The 17,260-nt window shown below is 49.7% G+C and overlaps 1 protein-coding gene across 2 annotated transcripts; it reads left to right on the top strand.

The window, feature by feature from the left end:
- The first annotated feature begins 7,615 nt into the window (after positions 1-7,615).
- On the top strand, positions 7,616-16,679 carry TEDC2 (tubulin epsilon and delta complex 2). Of its 2 annotated transcripts, XM_072878381.1 has the most exons (10): positions 7,616-7,767; positions 7,857-7,955; positions 8,218-8,273; positions 8,752-9,436; positions 10,888-10,941; positions 12,936-13,020; positions 13,401-13,509; positions 13,743-13,844; positions 14,283-14,494; positions 16,463-16,679. In XM_072878381.1, the coding sequence occupies exons 1-10, from the start codon at positions 7,742-7,744 to the stop codon at positions 16,607-16,609; spliced, it is 1,575 nt and encodes a 524-aa protein (XP_072734482.1). In that variant the 5' UTR covers positions 7,616-7,741; the 3' UTR covers positions 16,610-16,679. The 2 variants fall into 2 exon arrangements, with proteins under 2 accessions (XP_072734482.1, XP_072734483.1); XM_072878382.1 differs by lacking the exon at positions 7,857-7,955.
- The last annotated feature ends 581 nt before the right edge of the window (positions 16,680-17,260 follow it).

Here is a 17,260-nt window from a genome sequence, read left to right as displayed (position 1 = left end):
AAAGATGAAGATGATGTTAATCTGATGTTAGTCTGAACTGATTAATCAGATCTTAATCTGGCAGTGATGTTTGTAGAAACTTAGATACCTCCACCTGATGCAGTCTTTTCCATCATTAGCTTTCACAATCAGTTTTGTGCAGAAGAGTTTGAGACACAGTGTCAAATGCTCTATTAAAATCTAAATATATTACTGCAACCTCTTCTAGCATCAGTCACCACACCGCAGAGTCAGAACTGGTATTTCCCTTCTCCTCTAACTCTTAATTATTAACTAAAGAGGGAAAATAATAAAAGAGCTATTAGGAAAAGCAATTCATAAAGCCATGGCTTATTGTCCTTTCTTTGCTACCAGAAGAGCCCAGTGGACTTTGGCTGTGTGGACTTCTGTTTACATGGATATAGGAGTGTCTGGAGGTTTTTCTTTCTCAGTATACGTTCCATTTCAGTAAGCACTGAAGCAGACTTATTTGTACAGTAACTGCCAGGTCTCTTCTCTTCTGTACCTGGCATCACATTGTTTACCAAACCTTTGGACTTTCACCAGTTTTAGTCTTCTGTACTACAGGAGCATGTATTACATGGGGTGCTACAGTACCCCAACCAAGAGTGTGCACGGTTACACCAGTCCCTGCTCACCACACAGCAGGCATTGCCTCCTGCAGCAGTCAGCCTGGTGCCTGGGCAATACCCACAAAGAGCTGCTGCAGCAGCGCCCAGTTTGACCAGTTGCTGGTTCTGGGCAGAGAGGGAGCATGGGGCCATGGTAAACTTGCCTTACGTGCTCCACAGCCCGATGCCCGCAGAGCTGGCAGAGGCAGTGGGGCAGTGGGGTGGCTGGGCTGAGCCCGCCTGTGCTCTCCTCCATTCCACTGCACAGACACTTCCCAAACAAGTATGCAAAACAATCCTCACTGTCCTGGCCAAAAATATCTTGAGATGGGAGAAGATAGGCCCTGTCAAAGTTAAAGGTTTGGTGTTCCTTTCTTCAACTGGAAGGAAGACATTTGGGAATAAACATAAATGTGTTTGACTGGGAAGCCTTCCTCTCCGAGGTACTCCATGTTTGAACTTCCTCTAATAAGCAAAGAGTCAGCAGCAGTTTAGCCTTTATCCATGATTATTATAACAGCAGAGGAGAAAATAAATTTGTTGTACACTTTACCAGCAACTCTGAGAGAAATAGGAAAAGATTTGTCTTTGGCCCTTGCTCCTCTCCATCCTCCATGGGGCTCAGACTCAAACTCAGCATCAGACAGAGCCTGAGCTTGCTGGTGTCAGAGGCTCGGGGTCACATCCGAACGCGATTGCCAGCGTGGCTGATGTACCCACCACCCCTAGCCTTTGTGTCGCATTCAAGCTTCATGAACATATGAACACCACCATGGGCGAGAAGCCACTCGCTGTGTAGTCCATGACAGACAGGGAGTTCAGGGTCACAAGCCATATGGATTGCACCAAGCCCAGTACCCTGTTTCTACCTGCAGTAGTGAAGCACAGAACACAGTATGCAATCAGACAATATACAGTGTTATTTCCCCGACAAACTGGATGAGAGACCTCCTTCCCCAGAGCTCAGATCTTTGCATCTAATTCCTATTGGTGTTTTTTCCCATGAGTTTTGCTAATAGCTTCTTTTTTTTCCTTTTAACCCGTGCAGCCTTTGGCATCCACAGCCTCCAGTGGCGATGGGCCCAGAGTTTACTGCCCATCCCTGGGAGCTGCACTTCCCAGGGAATTAACTGCTAGTGTGCAAACACTCAGAGCACCAAGCGGTCATGCAAATCTCATGGCAACGCTCTCTAGCAGGATTGTTTAAGGCTTTCCAGCACAGAAACGCACACTGGGTGAAGAAGCAGTTCACTTTGAGGGAGTCTGGTCTGCTGGAGCTCTCCCAGACCACAGCTGCACTGAGTCTCTCCTCTGCAAGCAGCAGTGCTCGTGCAGGGGGGTCTCTCTCCTGATATCAGAAGTGAAGCAGCTCAGAGGCAATGATGTTTGTGGCAGTGTGGATGAGCATGGCATTTGTGAGAACTCTGATGAATTGCTGCAGGCGTTTCAGAAGTCTGCCCAACACTATCCAGAGCCCCAGCGCATGAGTCCTCAACAGGAGAAACCCTGGTCCATGGGTGGGTGCTCTTTGTCCCACAGTAACCCCATCTCCTCCTTTTCACAAGAACCCATGCTGTGAGAAGGTCGGGAAAAAAAGGAAGGACCCCTCAGATTTCCATTTGGCTGCATTTTCCCAGACTGTAAATCAGCTAGTGAGAAGCCACGAGGGCAAAACAGCCTCATAAATACCTTAGCAATACAGGGACTCTTTACACACAACTGGACAAGACTCTTTCCCTGTCTGACATCTCCGAGGGACATTGCTTTCATTTGGTGTGAACCAAGACCTCAGCTTGGGTTCAGGATTTTGAAGATGTGCTAATGTGATGATCTTTAACACATTCACTCCCCAGACGGGGGATTAATCCACTGCTTCCCATGTGGCATACAAACTACTGGGCTGGTTTTATGGGGACCTGCATGTGTTAAATGCATCATTTTCTACCGGGACATGGGAGGAAAGACCCTGTTGTTACTGCAGCACATCAAAAAAAACCACTGGCAGAGTAACACAGCAGCCAGAGGCAGAATGCTTCTGCACATGGTGTTCACAGGGGCTGTGTGATGAATTGCTGCAGATGTTTTCCAAACACACTGGCCAAATCTCCAGATTCGTAGCTTTCCCTGTCCCCGAGTCTTACTCCACAGCACAGCTCTCCTTGCTGAAACACTGTTTTCCCCGCAAACCACAGTACCTCACTTCCTTCCACCCACATGGCCAAACAGGATCTCTTGAGACCCGCACAGCCTGGGCAGAGATCACCCGCTCCGCGGGCCAGAGCTTTGGCCTCTGCCATTGGTGGGAAGTCTCGCGGGACAACAGATCCTCCCCTCCCTGCCTGCTGCCTGCTCTGTGCTCCAGCGCTGAAGTCAGAGCCTCTCGAGCAAGGCTCATCCCACCAGCTCATGTGAGTGTGGTCCCGGTGAGGGAGCTGCAGCCTGATTCAGGGCTGCATCCAGTGCAAGTGCCGCTGGAGCCCGAGGTAACGCAAAGCAGAGAAATCCAGCTGCCAGAGCCCTGCATTCCCCACATTGGGTTTTCCCCTAACCCAAACTCCAAGCTGGTGTACAGACACTCATGCCTCAGGAGACCGTGTTTGGAAAGACCTTCCCTTTTCTTGCTGGATCTTCCCACCTCAGCTGTACTCTTTTCCAACTTGGATACATACTGTAGCCCCATCTGTTTCATGGTTTCACACATATAAGACTTTCATCCTCCCTGTTTTGTTTTAATGAGGGCTGATAAAATGTAACCTCCAGTTCAGGAAGAGAGTGAGGAAACAGAGTAGAGCATTTCCCTATAAGAGTGTCCCTGCTGTCAGTATTTTTGACCTAGCCAGTTTTACAAAGCTGATGCTTGTCCTGATTTTATAAACTCATGTAGCCTGTGACCTGCAGCTTGGGAATCTGCCCGCTGGCTGGCTGGACACAGCACCCACTGGGTGCCCCAGCAACATCAATGTGCCCACTGCACACTGACACTTCCAGCTGCAACGTGCCACAAGACATCCTCTCTCCAGGACACGTCACATCCCCTTCCCACTCCATCTTGCTGATAGCCATGTGAATTCTGCAGGAATTTTGGCTGCAGCAAGATACAGGGTCTGGGAATCTATTTATAACCTGTATTTCCCACAGATTCATTTCCTGGATTCTTTGCTCCAAAGAAATGACAAGAAGAGCTGAAGAAGGATCTTTGGATATTTATGCATTTTTCCAGCAGCATAGCAACATCCTCGGGCTTACATTGGAAATATTGGGAGGTTTTCGTCTTCCTTGGCTCAAACAAGAATGGTTTGGGACTCACAGGAGAGTGTGAATCAGTTCCTCAGTCTTTCAGGTCTCTCCCCAGAACCTGAAGAGTTTGTATAGGACATTACCCCGGTATTATACAGGAAGGGTTTTCCTATGTAAACTCAGCAGATAGCACTGATCTCCATGGGCAGCACACAGGAGGAGCATAGCTTCTGTAATATAATAAAGAAAGTGTGGGTAGGTTTACTAGTGATGAAGTTTATCTCCTGCTTCTTTTTTTTCTTCTTGGTGTTCATCAAAGCATGATGCCTACTTGAATTTTACCCTAGGGAGTCCTACCATGATGGACTACGGGCTGGGTTTTCAAAGAGCTTTAGGCACCCAGCAGGAGATCCAAGTGCCTGGACGGTTATTTTTATTAGCCTACAGGCATTTGACAGTTGGGCTCTCAGTAAAAAAGAAATATGGGTTGCAGAATATCAGCTGGCACCTGTCAACCTAAGCAAGGAGTGCTGACACTGTAACTTCCCCTACATTTCACCTATGCAAAATGCCTCATCGCTGCAGGTAATGAATTTAACTGGTGGCAGAGCTGTGACTGCCAGCAGCTGCCACTTGTACATTGCACAGGCATTTTCACCTACTTGTCTTTTGTAAATAAATCTTTAAGTAGTAATTTGCCCCAGTTTAAATGTTATTTAGCATGTGTGCCATGTTGTGATACCCAGCATTTTCCCAGGAAGCAATGTCATGAAGTCGAACCATAATTCAGACTCTGTTGGTTTAAAACCCAATCCCTCAGTCCTGGCATAAATGTTTCTTGTGCCAACTGTGCCAGCAGATCAGGTCTGTAGTGGGTCAGGGCTCACTGCTACATGAACAGAATAAGGCTCTTTGCTGCATTTACCCCTTCTACCATGAGCTGCTGTCAGTGGAAAGAATCAGATACAAATACCTTGGATTTTTTCCTCAACTGGGTTTGCCAGATGATCCACTGGAAAGCCAACCACCCACAAGAGAAGGTTTGAACTGATTTACCCAGCAGCTGCCCTGTTGCAAGACTCACCAGAAGGCGAGGCAGCAGGAGCCCATAGCAGAGGTGTGGATGGGAGCGGAGGGGCCGTCCAGTGCAGGGAGGGAGCTCTTACAGCAGCTAGGCTGTTATGTCAAATGTAGGCATGCTTTGAGCCCCAAGCATCAGCAGCGGAGTGGTTTTATCTCGGTCAGAAAGTTTCTGCTATCCACCTGCTAATTCACACCTCACCCCAACTCTTGCGCCATGGTCTCACTCCACAGCTTCACCAGTGCAGTGCTCACTGCGGTTGGAATGGGCAGTTACAGTCTTGCGCTCTCCCCCTCTTGGCGTGCTGCCCCTCCTAATTTTGTGGTGGCAGTGGCACTCACGTAACCTTCACCTTGACTTGGAGGCAACATGCAAATGGTCATCTGTCCTTCTTCCCAGCGAGATGCAGTTTAACGACAAAGGGTCTGCATTAAAGCTTTCTTAGCCATTAATAGGAATCTTACTGCCCGCACAAAGCCAGAGGTTCAGGAGGGGTCGCATGCCTGGTTTGTCTCAAATACAAAGGGTTTCTTGAGTTTCGGGGTCTTCCTTTTTTAGCGCTTCTAAACCACAGAGACTTGATGCAAAGGCTAGCGACGTCAGTAGCACTGCTCCAGCGGGCTTCAGGCCTCAGGGGACTTTCCTGGATTACAGCAGTCTGATCCCCTTTTTGGTTGTTTTTAATTGCTTAAATGTCAACAGCATCCAGGTGCCTAAGGAGATCTCTCTCTCTCATCGCCTAGGCTGGGTTCTTCCAGAGCACCGGGAGGTGCTGGCAGCCACGGCAGCACTCAGCCCTCTGCTGAGCTAAAGTAAAACTGCATCTCGGCGGCCGTTCGCACCCAGCCGCAAACCGCCCTGTGCAGTCCCCGTGCAGCATGAGGCTGCGCCCCTCTCAGGCGCCCCGGCTGGGACGGACTTTTAAACCTTATCAGGAGAAAACCTGATAAGGAGAAAACCTATCAGGCGACCATTCTGCCAAAAGGAGGGAAACACAAGAAGCTTCATGCACTTGGGGCCGAGATGAAGCAAGCTATTCAGCCAAAAACATCTTAGGGACTGCTTGGTGTTTGCTCCAAAGCACACATTATAGCAAATCCAGATATTCGGAGTCAAGCCCCTATTTGTCCAACAAGCAAATCCAGTGGGAACCTTGCAGAAGCAAAGGGCAGTTGACTTAGAAAAGCAGCTGCCCGAAAGCGAGCCCTTCTTGTCCCACTGCTGCACTCCCTGGGGGGCTCACAGCATTACAGCTACCGACTTTGCTGATTAAACTATTTTCTGAGTGTTTGATATTCCTGTTAGCCCTGCTGAGCCCACTTAGGCACGGAAGAGCAGGCTGGACTCCGTCTTGGCTCACGCCTCAAAAGCAGAATTGTTAACAGTGTTTTGACAGTGAACTCACACTTATTTGTGAGATACACGCCAGGAAGGGGCCAGCCTAATTTTCAGATTCTGTTGCAAAGTCTGTAGAAAGAAAAATCATTCTTCGTACATGCCAAATGTGCAATTTACATCTGGAACTATGTTGTGATGGTGACTGTGGAAGCCCACAATGTGCTGGGTGATAGATTCCGTGATTTTATTGACACGTTTGTAATGCTTTATAAGGGGTTTTAAAGTCTTGTCTCCCCAAGTCACATGAGATCCTCATCTTTTTCTCTCTATAAGAGTCTGTGGTCACGTGGCTGCAGAGAAATCATGAACATCTCAACCTGACGATTCAGCCCTCAAACGCAAAGAGCCATTTCTTTCCTACTTTCTAAATTTCAGGGTTTTTTTATTCTGCTGTGCAAGGAAGAGGACTGGATTCCTGCTCCTGAGCTGCCTGGAACAGGCACCACTGAGTGCCAGCTATGGGCACTTTTGAAGAACTGCACTCCCCAGTGCACCCCTCCGCAGCAATAGCTGTATTCCTGACCGGGTCCCAGCAGCATTCAGCTATCAAGAGAGATGGCGCTATCAACTAGGCAGCTTCCACAGGCGCAGGACAAGGCAGGTTCCTCTCTCCATCAAAAACACACAAATTTGTCTCTGCTGATGCAGACCAAAGGCAGCAGAAGCAGTTTGCAGAGCGTGCTGTCTCTGCTGGGGTGCTGGACATGCCTGGGGATCCCCGCAAGGACCCCGTCCACGGGTAGGACAGGGCGCAGGCTGAAGCACAGCCCCTGTGGCGGCTGAACTTTGATCTCCAGCCTCCGTGGGCCTTGTGCAGCGGGACCTGGGGGGCTCCAGCTCCCGCAGCGACGGGTGGGCTGCGCGCTGCGTGTTCTCGGCTGGCTCCACCTGCGGCCAGCCACAGCGAAGGCTGAGAGAAATAAAATCTCATTTATGCTCTGACCCTCAGGAGAGAGCGGACAGAAGAAGCTGCTGGGACGGGCCTGCTCTGCGAAGGCTTTTTTAGCCCCCTCAGAGGTCGGCCGGCTCCCCTCAGAGAGGCGCTGCCGAGGCGGAGGGGGAAGCGCTGAACCCATCTGAGGAAAAAACGGCTTCCCCGGTGAAGCGGGGCCCGGGGCCGGGGGATCTCCGGCACCCGGCCGCCCGCCCCTGGGCAGGCACCGAAACCCCCAAAGCCCGGGTCTGCGGGCGGAGCGGGGGCTCGCCGGGGCTGCCCGGGGCCGTGCTGCCCGGCCGCTCCCGCCCTTCTCCTCAGAGCCCGCCCGGCCAGCGCGCAGGGACACGCCCCGCCCCGCAGGTCCTGGCAGGGCGATAGGGAGCGCGGCTGCCGCAGCGGGGTTTAGCGGGTTTCGCCGCAGCCCGGCCCGCCGCAGTGGGCAGAGCCGAGCCGAGCCGAACCGGACCGACGCGGCCCATGCTGCCTGCGGGCTGCGGCCGGCGGTGAGAGCGTGGTGGTGGTGGTGGTGGTGGCGGAGGGGGGGACGGGCGGGCCGGCCCCGGCGGGCCGCTGACGGCGCTGGGCCTTGCAGGTTGGCGGCCGCGCTGTCGGCGGCGCTGGGCGAAGGCGCGGAGCGGCGGCGGGAGCTGGAGCAGCGGGCGGCGCGGAGCCGAGCCCTCCTGCGGCGCTGGTGAGTGCGGCCCCGCGCCGCGCCGGGCCGGGCCCGGCCCCCGGCCCGCGGGCTCCCCCGGGCGGTCCTGCCCCGAACCGGGCCGGGAGGGAGGCGGTGGAACTCGGGCTGCCGTGGCGGGGAGGTCCGGGGTCCCTGGTGCCGGCAGGGCGGGCGCTTGTGCCCCCGCAGCCGTGTCGGAGGCCCCACGGGCCGCGAGGGAAGCTCAACCCGAAGGTGCACAGCAATGCTGGCCGTCGGTGCTGTGTTTCTTCCCCCCCAGGGCCAGCGAGGAAGATGAGCAGCTGCAGCCAGAGGCCGGCTCCAGCAATGGACACGGTGAGCCCTTCCCTCTCGGCCTGGTGTCTCCCCGTGTCACACAGGCCCTGGGCCTGACTGGGGTTGAGCCAGCTTCGGTGTTAGAAGTCCTTCCAGTGTTCTGCATCAACTTGAAGCCCCCCCTCCACCTTTTTCCTCCCACTTTCCTCCTTGGTGTTAGCCTGGAGTCGTGCCACGGTAACCAAGGCCAGCAATGCAGTGTCTGCAGGCCTGACTGAGACATGGTGATTGTCACTTGTTGGCGAACAGGAGGTTGACTTGAGAGAACTGTCTCCTCCTGTGAGTCTCATCCATCCCAGGTCTTCAGGGCTTTTGGCAAGCCTGACTGCATCCTCTGTGCGGGAGTGTGGCCAAAATACCCGCTGCACCATTCAGTGGCTTCGGTTTCCTTCTGTAACACATGGAAGAGTGAGTTAGTATAGTGGCAAATGGGGAAGATCCAGGTTTGAACCTTTTGATATGTCTTCTCCTCTTGCAGAGAACAGGCCTTCACCCAAGGAGCTGGAGGAGCTGGAACTGCTGAACAGGGCCTTAGAGAAGGCACTGAAAGTCAGGAAAAGCATCTTGAAAACTCCATTAGAGGCCCAGGGAGTTGTAGGAGAGAAATCTGCAGATGAAGGACCTGCTCCCAAGAGTGCTCAAGAGCAGCAAGTGCCTGCATCTGTCGAGGATGTTCCTGTGACGGCAAAGGTGAAAACTGTAAGCAAAAAGCCTGCCTCTTTGAAGAAGCCCTCTCCATACAAGCTGAGAGCCCCCTATAGGACTGACCCAGATGTGAAAAAACCACAAAGGAAAGCCCCAGCCAGATGTGTTCCTCAAGGTCCCAGGACAGCTGGGAAGAGCTCCTCAAAAGGGCTCCTTCCTTGCAAACAAGGAAGGAGTCATAGGACAGCAATCAGTGCCAGGGACCGAGAGGCCTGTGCTGCAGCTGAACCCCAAAAGACACCTGGCTTCTCCAGATCTGCCCTGGATGAGCAGCAAAGCTTTTCTGTAGGGGATTCCACTGGGGGAAAGAACTCTGTAGCTGCTGGCAAGTGGTTATTTGATGCAAGGAAGAAAAGTTGTGGCTCCCTGGGAGAGTCCAGCAAAAAGGAGGACCCTACAACTGAAGGTGCATTGGGAAGGAGCACCTCACCTCGCACAGTCACCCCCCAGGAAAAGGGGTAAGTGCTGAGAGATGGGCATCTCTGTCTTGTTCTGCTTGACGTTGACTAGCACATCTGCAAAGCCTGGCCTCTTTACTGTAGGGCCCAGCTGGGTTTCTCTGCTCTTCAGATCCTTCTCAAGAGGAAGCATCCTTTACAGTTTAAAAGCCTTTATTGTGATTGAATAAGTGTTTTCATTTTAAGGGCTTGCTCTTGGATGGCTGGGACTTTGAAAGGCTTTTAATTAAGACTTTTGATATTTCATAGCCCCCTGTGATTGTTTTGGAAAGCTGTCTCTGTAGAGCTTTCTTGAGCCATAGTTTTCCTCTGAGTCCACTTTCTATTATAGTTTATTGATGATTTTTTTTTTTAACATAATGATAATATATAATGCATGAATTCTCTCTCTCTCTCTCCCTCCCCCTCTCCCAGTGCTGTTTGGAGAGATGGCATCTGGGTTTAGTACTATCCCCTTTAACCTGTAAGATACTGCCTGTGTAACTACACAGATCAGTATTGACTAGAATGCAGTTGTTTCAAGTGTTTGGTGTAGGAAGAATTACGAAGGGGATGTTACTGAGATTATCTATGGAAAAGTGGCAAAATAATACTTAGAAGATTGGCTTTGCATTCCGATCAGTCTGTCTTCTTTAAGTAATTTCTATGTTTGTTTCTGTGTGTTCTTTGCTTTAAAGAAACTGAAGTTCAGATCTGATACGTGCCTGTCCCTGGAAATTTTTGAGAAGTAGTTCTCAGCTGCCACAACCCAACTCTTGTGTTTGTGGAGGGAGGAAGTTATCACTGTTCACTTGGTGTTGGAACGGACACAGGACACTGAGTGACAGTTGCTGGGGGAACAGGAATCTGGATTCAAATGTTTATTTACTTAAAATCCCAACCTTGGTCTTGTGTTCATAGTTTGCATGTGGCTAGCTATAGCTGCCAACCCACATGTTTTTGCAATAACAAGTTAGGGTTTATTCTGCTTCGGTGTTAAGGCACATATTCCCAGTGGAAGCTGAAATGTCCCTTTCCCATTTCTTTGAGTGTGATATGGTGCTAAGCAAAGCTGCCTTGTTGTGCACAGGTATGGCAACATAGGGAGGTTTGCTTGCGCTTACGTCTGTAGTGGTCAGCTTCCTTGAAGATGTTGTTTCCATGTCTGTACTCTGCCTTGTCAGGGCTTTGCTCCCAGCTTGTCACCTTGGATGAACCTCTGATGGCTGGTGGTAGGATGCGGGAGGTCTCCCAGGTCAACTCAGTGACGCTTGTGGAAATGAATGAGCAGACTGATCCTCCTTCCTTGAGGACAGGCTGAAGGCAGTGGTAGATTCAGTCTCCAGGGTTGTTGACGTCTTCCATTACAGCTAAATAAATTTCAAATTTAGACAAAATGTCATTTTCTCAATTTGAAGACGAGGCTTCACTGCTCTCTGGCAGTCAGGATTGATGCTTCTCTTGTTTTGTAGATGCCAGCTGAAGCTACCCCTTCCCTACAGGAAAGCCTATTCCAGGAACTCCAGGTAGGCCCAGCCTGATCAGTCCAGTCCACAACTACCCTCTGCTTAAGGGCTGTGAGGAGGGTCCGATGGGAGAGACCTGGCTGGTTTGTGGGTCACGGGGAGGCACTGACCCCACAGTGTGTGGGACCTGAACTCGGAGCAGGAGGAGTGGTCTGATACACTGCAAGGCTGTTTCTGTGGATATGTGTTTTTGTGTTATTCTAGCCACTAGTGTTACATTTGTTTTCAGAGTGCTAATCCCTGTTAATCCCCAAATTGTAAAGGTACTGGGGTGCTTTAATCATGGGATTAACAGTGCTGCAGAAGTCTGCTGATACTGTATACTAGTAGTTGAAGGCAGGAAGCCCTGTGGGGTGGGTGCCTGTGTACACTGTGCAATGAAAGAGTTTCCCAACCAGTTGCTGACCTGAACTGCTCTGCTGGGGCACCTCTCTAGCCTGGAAGCACTGCGACTGTGTGCGAGGCCAATTCCTGCTGATGAACTCTCTTAAATAGAGCCAATTACAATGTTACTGCACCAATGGTGCAGGCAGATGGGTGTCTGGTGAACTCTGTGCTCTAGTCCATTCTCCAGCTCTCTGGAAGGGGTCTCCCACCACTACTTTTGGGAAATCTTGCCATAATTCAGCAGATTTCTCATTATGTGGTTTGCCCAGATATTAAATTTAAACTGTAGCTTAAATCTATCTTACACCTTCTTGTGTTACCCTCAATAATTCCTCCTCCTCTTAAGAGCTGTCATTTATCAGACACCAGTTAGTTAGTTGCCCTTCAGCAAGTTGTAAAGACTTGGTTCCCTTAATTTTCCCTTGTAAATTGAGCCTTTTGGCATCCTAATCACTCTGGTGTAATTTTACACTCTTCACTATTGCTTTCAACTCAGTGACAGATTGAAAATAACCTTTGTTCTGAAGATCCTATATAGAGGGAATGCATCTTGCCTGCTAAGTTCTGTTCTATTCTGTTCCATTAACCTTGCTATTTCTTTGCATAATGTGCTTTTGAAATCTGCAGTTTCTATCATGATTTAAAAGATCCATTTGGATGGAGAGAAGACACATGCACACTCGGGTTAGACAGTCTTGTGCTGCATAACTATTTTAAGCTTCCTGCTGATGGCTCTCACTTATTGCGGCAGGTTTGAGGAGACTGGCTGAGATGCACTGGCTCTTTAAAGCAGTCCTTTACCTAAAGGATATTATGGGGACTGTGCACCAGTGGGGATGTTGAACTCTAAGTGAAATCCACCTCTCTGGTAGCGCTATTTGTGTAACGCTTTTTTTTTTAAAAAACTGGACTCTGATACAGGGTCCTGGCCAGCTTACTCATGATACTGTCCTTAAACCTCTGTGTTTTGTGTCCCTGATACTGATGCACTGCTGTCATGCTTCTTGCCAAACATACCACTTGGTCCTAATAAAAAGGATTAAAGGAAAGTCTTGAGAAAGTTTGGCATATGAAGGAATCACTGTGCTAAAAGCTAGGGTGAGAATTTGTCCTGTCTGCTCTACCACCGTAACTCCTTTTTGTACACATTTACTAACAGACTAAATGTATAGAAATGCAAATGACTTACCCCTCAAGAAAGGAAGGGAAGATCTGTTGTTTCCTATGGAATAAAAACATAGGTAGGGCGATGCAACAGAATGGCTGATGTGCTGCAAGGTCATATTCTGCTTATAGAAATGTGTTGTCTCTCTTCTGATGGCTGTAAATCCTTCCCCTCAAAATGAGTTGAGAGAAATAACGTAGGTGTGTTGCAGTGCAGGGTGTCTGCAGGGTGCATGCTTTCTGCAGGGTGTCCTTGTTGATCTAATACCAGCTGTCAAAAATGAGGGGGAAATGGCTAGTAAATAACCTGTAAAAGAGGGGTGAGGAAGATGCCTGTACTTGAAGCGCTGATATGTCGTATTGGTGTGTCGCAGCTCAGCATGAGCACTGTCTGGTACAATGGAGCATAACTCCTCCACCCTCTGCCCCTTTTGAATTTTCAGGGCATGGGAGAGATGTCGTCTCTGCCAAACAAGTGCAGATGCAGCAGCTGCAAGGAACCGTTTTATAGAGAGGATCCAGACAACTGTATCCTTTCTCAACTCGCCGCCCCCTTCCATGAGCACATGGTGCGGTAGAGCACGCACCGGGTGCAATCACTCTGCAGTGTGCTCCCATCTGGAGAGAGTTATGCCTCCAATAACAGGAGTTCAAGCTGGGTCTCTAAGAATTGTTTTTTTTCCTACTGCAGCTCTTAAGCAGTCATAAAACTTTTGATCCAGACAAACAAGGCCACAAGGCAAACATGCCATACACGGCTGTGCTGTCCTCACCTTCCCCCTGCAATGCCACTTCATGGGCTGCTTGCCCTCTGCCTCTGCCCCTGATTCCAGCTAGCCTGGCCCAGGGCTCGGGGTACTGCACAGAGCTGGTGGTGTGAAACCTTCCTTAAGCTGCTGCTTTTTGAGTTTTGTTCACCGATGCCGGCCTTCAGTCCTGCAGAGATAGAGGAGGAATTAAAGGTCCTCCAGGATGTCCCCTCCCTTCTGAGCCAGTATGTGGAAGCTGAGCCTGCAGGTAAAGAAAAAAAAAAAGGGGGTGGAGGGAGGCAGAAGGTGGAACAAGGATGATTTCAGTGGGTTCCAGTTCCATGTGTCTTGTGTTCTTGGCATGTGCTGGGCATGAGGGACAGGAGCATTCTCTGCTTAAAATGAGGGCTGGTGAACCCAAAGCCACTCTAGAAACTGGTATTCGGTGGGGAAGGTCTCAGTATGCTCATGCCTGCTGGTTTGCTTCTGCTTCTCTTCTAGACCATCCCACTCTGCAAAGAGAGTATGAAAGCCTTCTAACCTTGGAGGGTTTGCAAACCACAGTTTCCCAGTGCCTGCATAAGCTGCAGCTTCTGCAAGCAGGTGAGCCAGTCCCTGGTTTTGTACTCAGGTGTGAATGTGGCCAGGTATGCTTGAACAGTAGTTTGCCATCTGTGCGCAGAATGCTGTGGACCAAGATAATTTTTCTCCTGGTTATCCCTAATGGTAATGTAGCGTGTAAAATTCTCTGGTGGCAAACGAAGCCGTGGTATCTGTTTGCCACCCATCTGTGTTCAGGAGAGGCTTGGGACTGTTGACTGTTGCAATTCAGGAGGGCTGGTGAGGGAGCTGTTGAGAGATGGGGGAGACTGCGTGCCATAGCTTCAGATGTCCTGATTGTGCCATGTGTGAGGAGCTTACGCGGACTAATACAATGTCATTAGCCATTCATTTCTAGGAACAGTAAGTAGATCGCAAATTCTGCAAGTACAGATTTAACTTGTGTATTTCTGCCTCTTGCCAATTCTTCCACCCTGGCAGCTGTGGAGTCCCAGATGAGGCTGCGCCCAGATTGCACTGGGGATGTCGGAAACTGCTCTCCAGCCTGTGTTCCTCCCAGGGGACAGACGTGTGACAGTGCAGGTGTGCTGGCTGTGCCTCTCCTTTGTTACTCCAGCTTCCAGGAGCTGAGGGACCTGTTTGCCTTGAAGCTGCAAGTGTCAATGCTGCACCAAGAAATTGCCTTACAAAAGGTGAGTCTTTAAAAGTGTTGGTACTCCTGGGGTCGGGCAAGAAAAGCGCAATTGAGGAGCAACAGCTGGCATATGGGGTCTTGATGGGGAGCAGCAGCACAGCAAGCTCTCCCAGTGGTGTTTCTATGTTTATGCCTCGTGTCCAAATTCCATCAGTGCTTTGCTTACTTTGTAGATGAATGGACTTACATTTTTTGTTAAGGCCAGAGCAGAGGCCTTTAAATGGCTGACCCTCTCCTGGTAAGATTTTTTTTTTTAACTACTCTTTCAGAGTTTGACAGTGGAGGATGTTGGTGATGCCTGAAGACCCCTTTTGGTAGCCCTTTGCAGTCCCATTACAGCACCCACTCTGTCATTCTCTCCTGTGTGACCTCCAGCTAGTGAGCTCCTCTGCTGTCTGTTCCTTTCCTTTTAAATCTCAAACCACTGTGCTGCTGATCTTGACTTTACCATTCTGAGACTGCCTGTAAGAACATGATAGGAGGTCTGTCCACCAGCCTGAGCAGAGTGCTTGCTGCATAGGGATCATTTGTTCTTCTCAACCAACAGCAGCAACGGGCAGAGAAGATCTGTGAAATCACTTCTACTCCTTTGACCTAACCTTTGTCGTTGATCTCAATGATAGAGGCTTTGGAGAAGCCATTTATTGTAAGCCAGGGAAATCAGTCATAACTGGCCACACTCCTCCCTCTGGCTGAAGATAGATTGCTGCCTGTCTTCAAATGTGACTTTATCACTATAATTCTGAATTATGGGTTATGAAGGTTTTGATTTTTATCTGCCCAAAATGAAGTAGTGACCGAAGCCTGCTGCCCGATGCTTCATTGACTGACTCAATTTCCTCTGCACATGTATCTAAATAGGTGCTTTGTGCTGGGTGAGCTCTGAGCGTCTGAAGCAGCTCTGTGCAGAGTGTGCAAGATAGGTGAAATTCTTGGGACAGGTGAAGTGAATGGACTTGGTACAAGATAAATACTCTGGGAAGAGATGTACATATTTCTGGGCCCAGCCTGTCCATTGCCTTTCCATGAAGATATGCCAAGAATCATAGAAATGGTAGCTCTTAGCCTGTCTTTGATGATGAAGGCCTGTTTTCTCTATTCTTATGCAGCAGGAGCGGACCAGGCAGATGGAAGAGAGAAGGGGCTCTCTGTTAGGAAGTGGAGCAGTGTAGTGCTCCTTCATGTGCCAACTTTCCCCTTGGGTAGCTTTCATGTCTGCAGCTCTTAACTCTTCCCAGAGATTAGCAACGGTGTCCTGTTTCCTTGTCCCTGTGCAGAGATTTATGGAGAACAGGAAAGGGAACCCCCTGCAGATGCCCTGTACTCTATTCTGTTTGGATCTTCCTTTGTTTCCACTGCTGAAAAATGCTTTGAGGGAGGTGACTGACACATGCAGTTGATTGTCCACTCTTCTCCTGGGAAGGCAGTGTGTACAGTAGGCTGTGTGGGTTTTTGATGTGCAGACTGCTCAGACTTCATTAGCTGATGCCAGCTGAAAAAAAAAAAAGGAGTTTGGATGGAGTTGGCCACTTGCCCATCTGTCTTGGATTAATGTGACCCAACTAGGAGGTGACAGGAACAGTCATAAGTGAAGGGCTGAACTTACCATTGGGTGAGTAAGCGCTTCACTGTGTGGTTGCAGAGCTCCTGAATCAACATCAGCTTCAGCTTCTCGCACAATGCTGATCTCATCCCAGTGCTGGGCCACCTCTGCAGCAGAGGAAAAGCACTACCATTTATCTCACTGCTCTGGGAACGCTGGGTGGCTGCTGGTGTACTTCATGAGCAGAGGATGAACAACTCTGCCTTTGTTAAATATGACAAAAGAAAGCATCTGTCTATCAATTAGCATGTTATTAGTCATACTGCTCTGGTTAGATTTCACTTGTTATGCAGCCACTTCACTTCATGGAATCCTAAAAGTGCTTGCTGGCTCTGGTGACGTGTCTCCTTTGCTTCTGCCCAGGTCATGATGGCAGAACTCCTGCCTGTCCTGGAGTCCAGGCTCTACCCGGAGGCCTCTGCAGCTCAGCTGTATCGGGCGATTTACACGCAGCTCTGTGAAGGAGGCAAGCGATTCCCTGTGCTGGTGAGAGATGAGCTGGCAGACTGATCTGGTGGGAACCTCCTACTTGCCATTCACATAATCGGAGACAGTTTTAAGCAATAAATCTTTTCTATTAACTTTACTCTGCCTGTTTGTCCAACTAAATTTCAGGTGTGTTTTTCTTTTTCTTTTTTTTTTTTCCTTTTGTATCACTTTTATGACTTGCTAACTCTGAGGTTTTGTGAAGACCCTTCAGGGCTTCACGGATACTGGTTTTGGCTTTTCTTCCAAGGTCTGTCTCTCTGGCTAGCTCTAGATTCTTGACTGCCTCAGTCATGACACTGGACTCCTATATGCAGACAGTATAGCAGGCAATAAAACATGATTTATACTGATCATATAGCCACAGTACAGTGGGGCACAGCCTTCCAGCATCTGAAAATCCAGAGAACCTGAGCTGCTGATTCCCTATTACTCTGTTCATCAATTGGCATATAACCAGCATTGTAGTGGTCACTGCCTAATATTCACTGACTAACTGTTTTCAGTGTCTTAATCCAGAGTGGCCCGGGCCACATGCAGTAGTGCCTCTTGTGGAACTACTCTGGTTTGCGGGTACCTGCTCTGAGCTGGGCTGGTGCCTGGACTGCGGTGCGGCTGGCGCAGTCCCTTCTCCTCAGCCTGTCAGTCACATTGCTGCTCAGTTCGCCACCCCTT

This window comes from Ciconia boyciana, chromosome 13 (genome assembly GCF_034638445.1).
Source record: "Ciconia boyciana chromosome 13, ASM3463844v1, whole genome shotgun sequence".
Lineage (NCBI taxonomy): Eukaryota > Metazoa > Chordata > Aves > Ciconiiformes > Ciconiidae > Ciconia > Ciconia boyciana.
The sequence above is the reverse complement of the archived record's forward strand: the minus strand, read 5'-3'. Positions and strand labels throughout refer to the sequence as shown.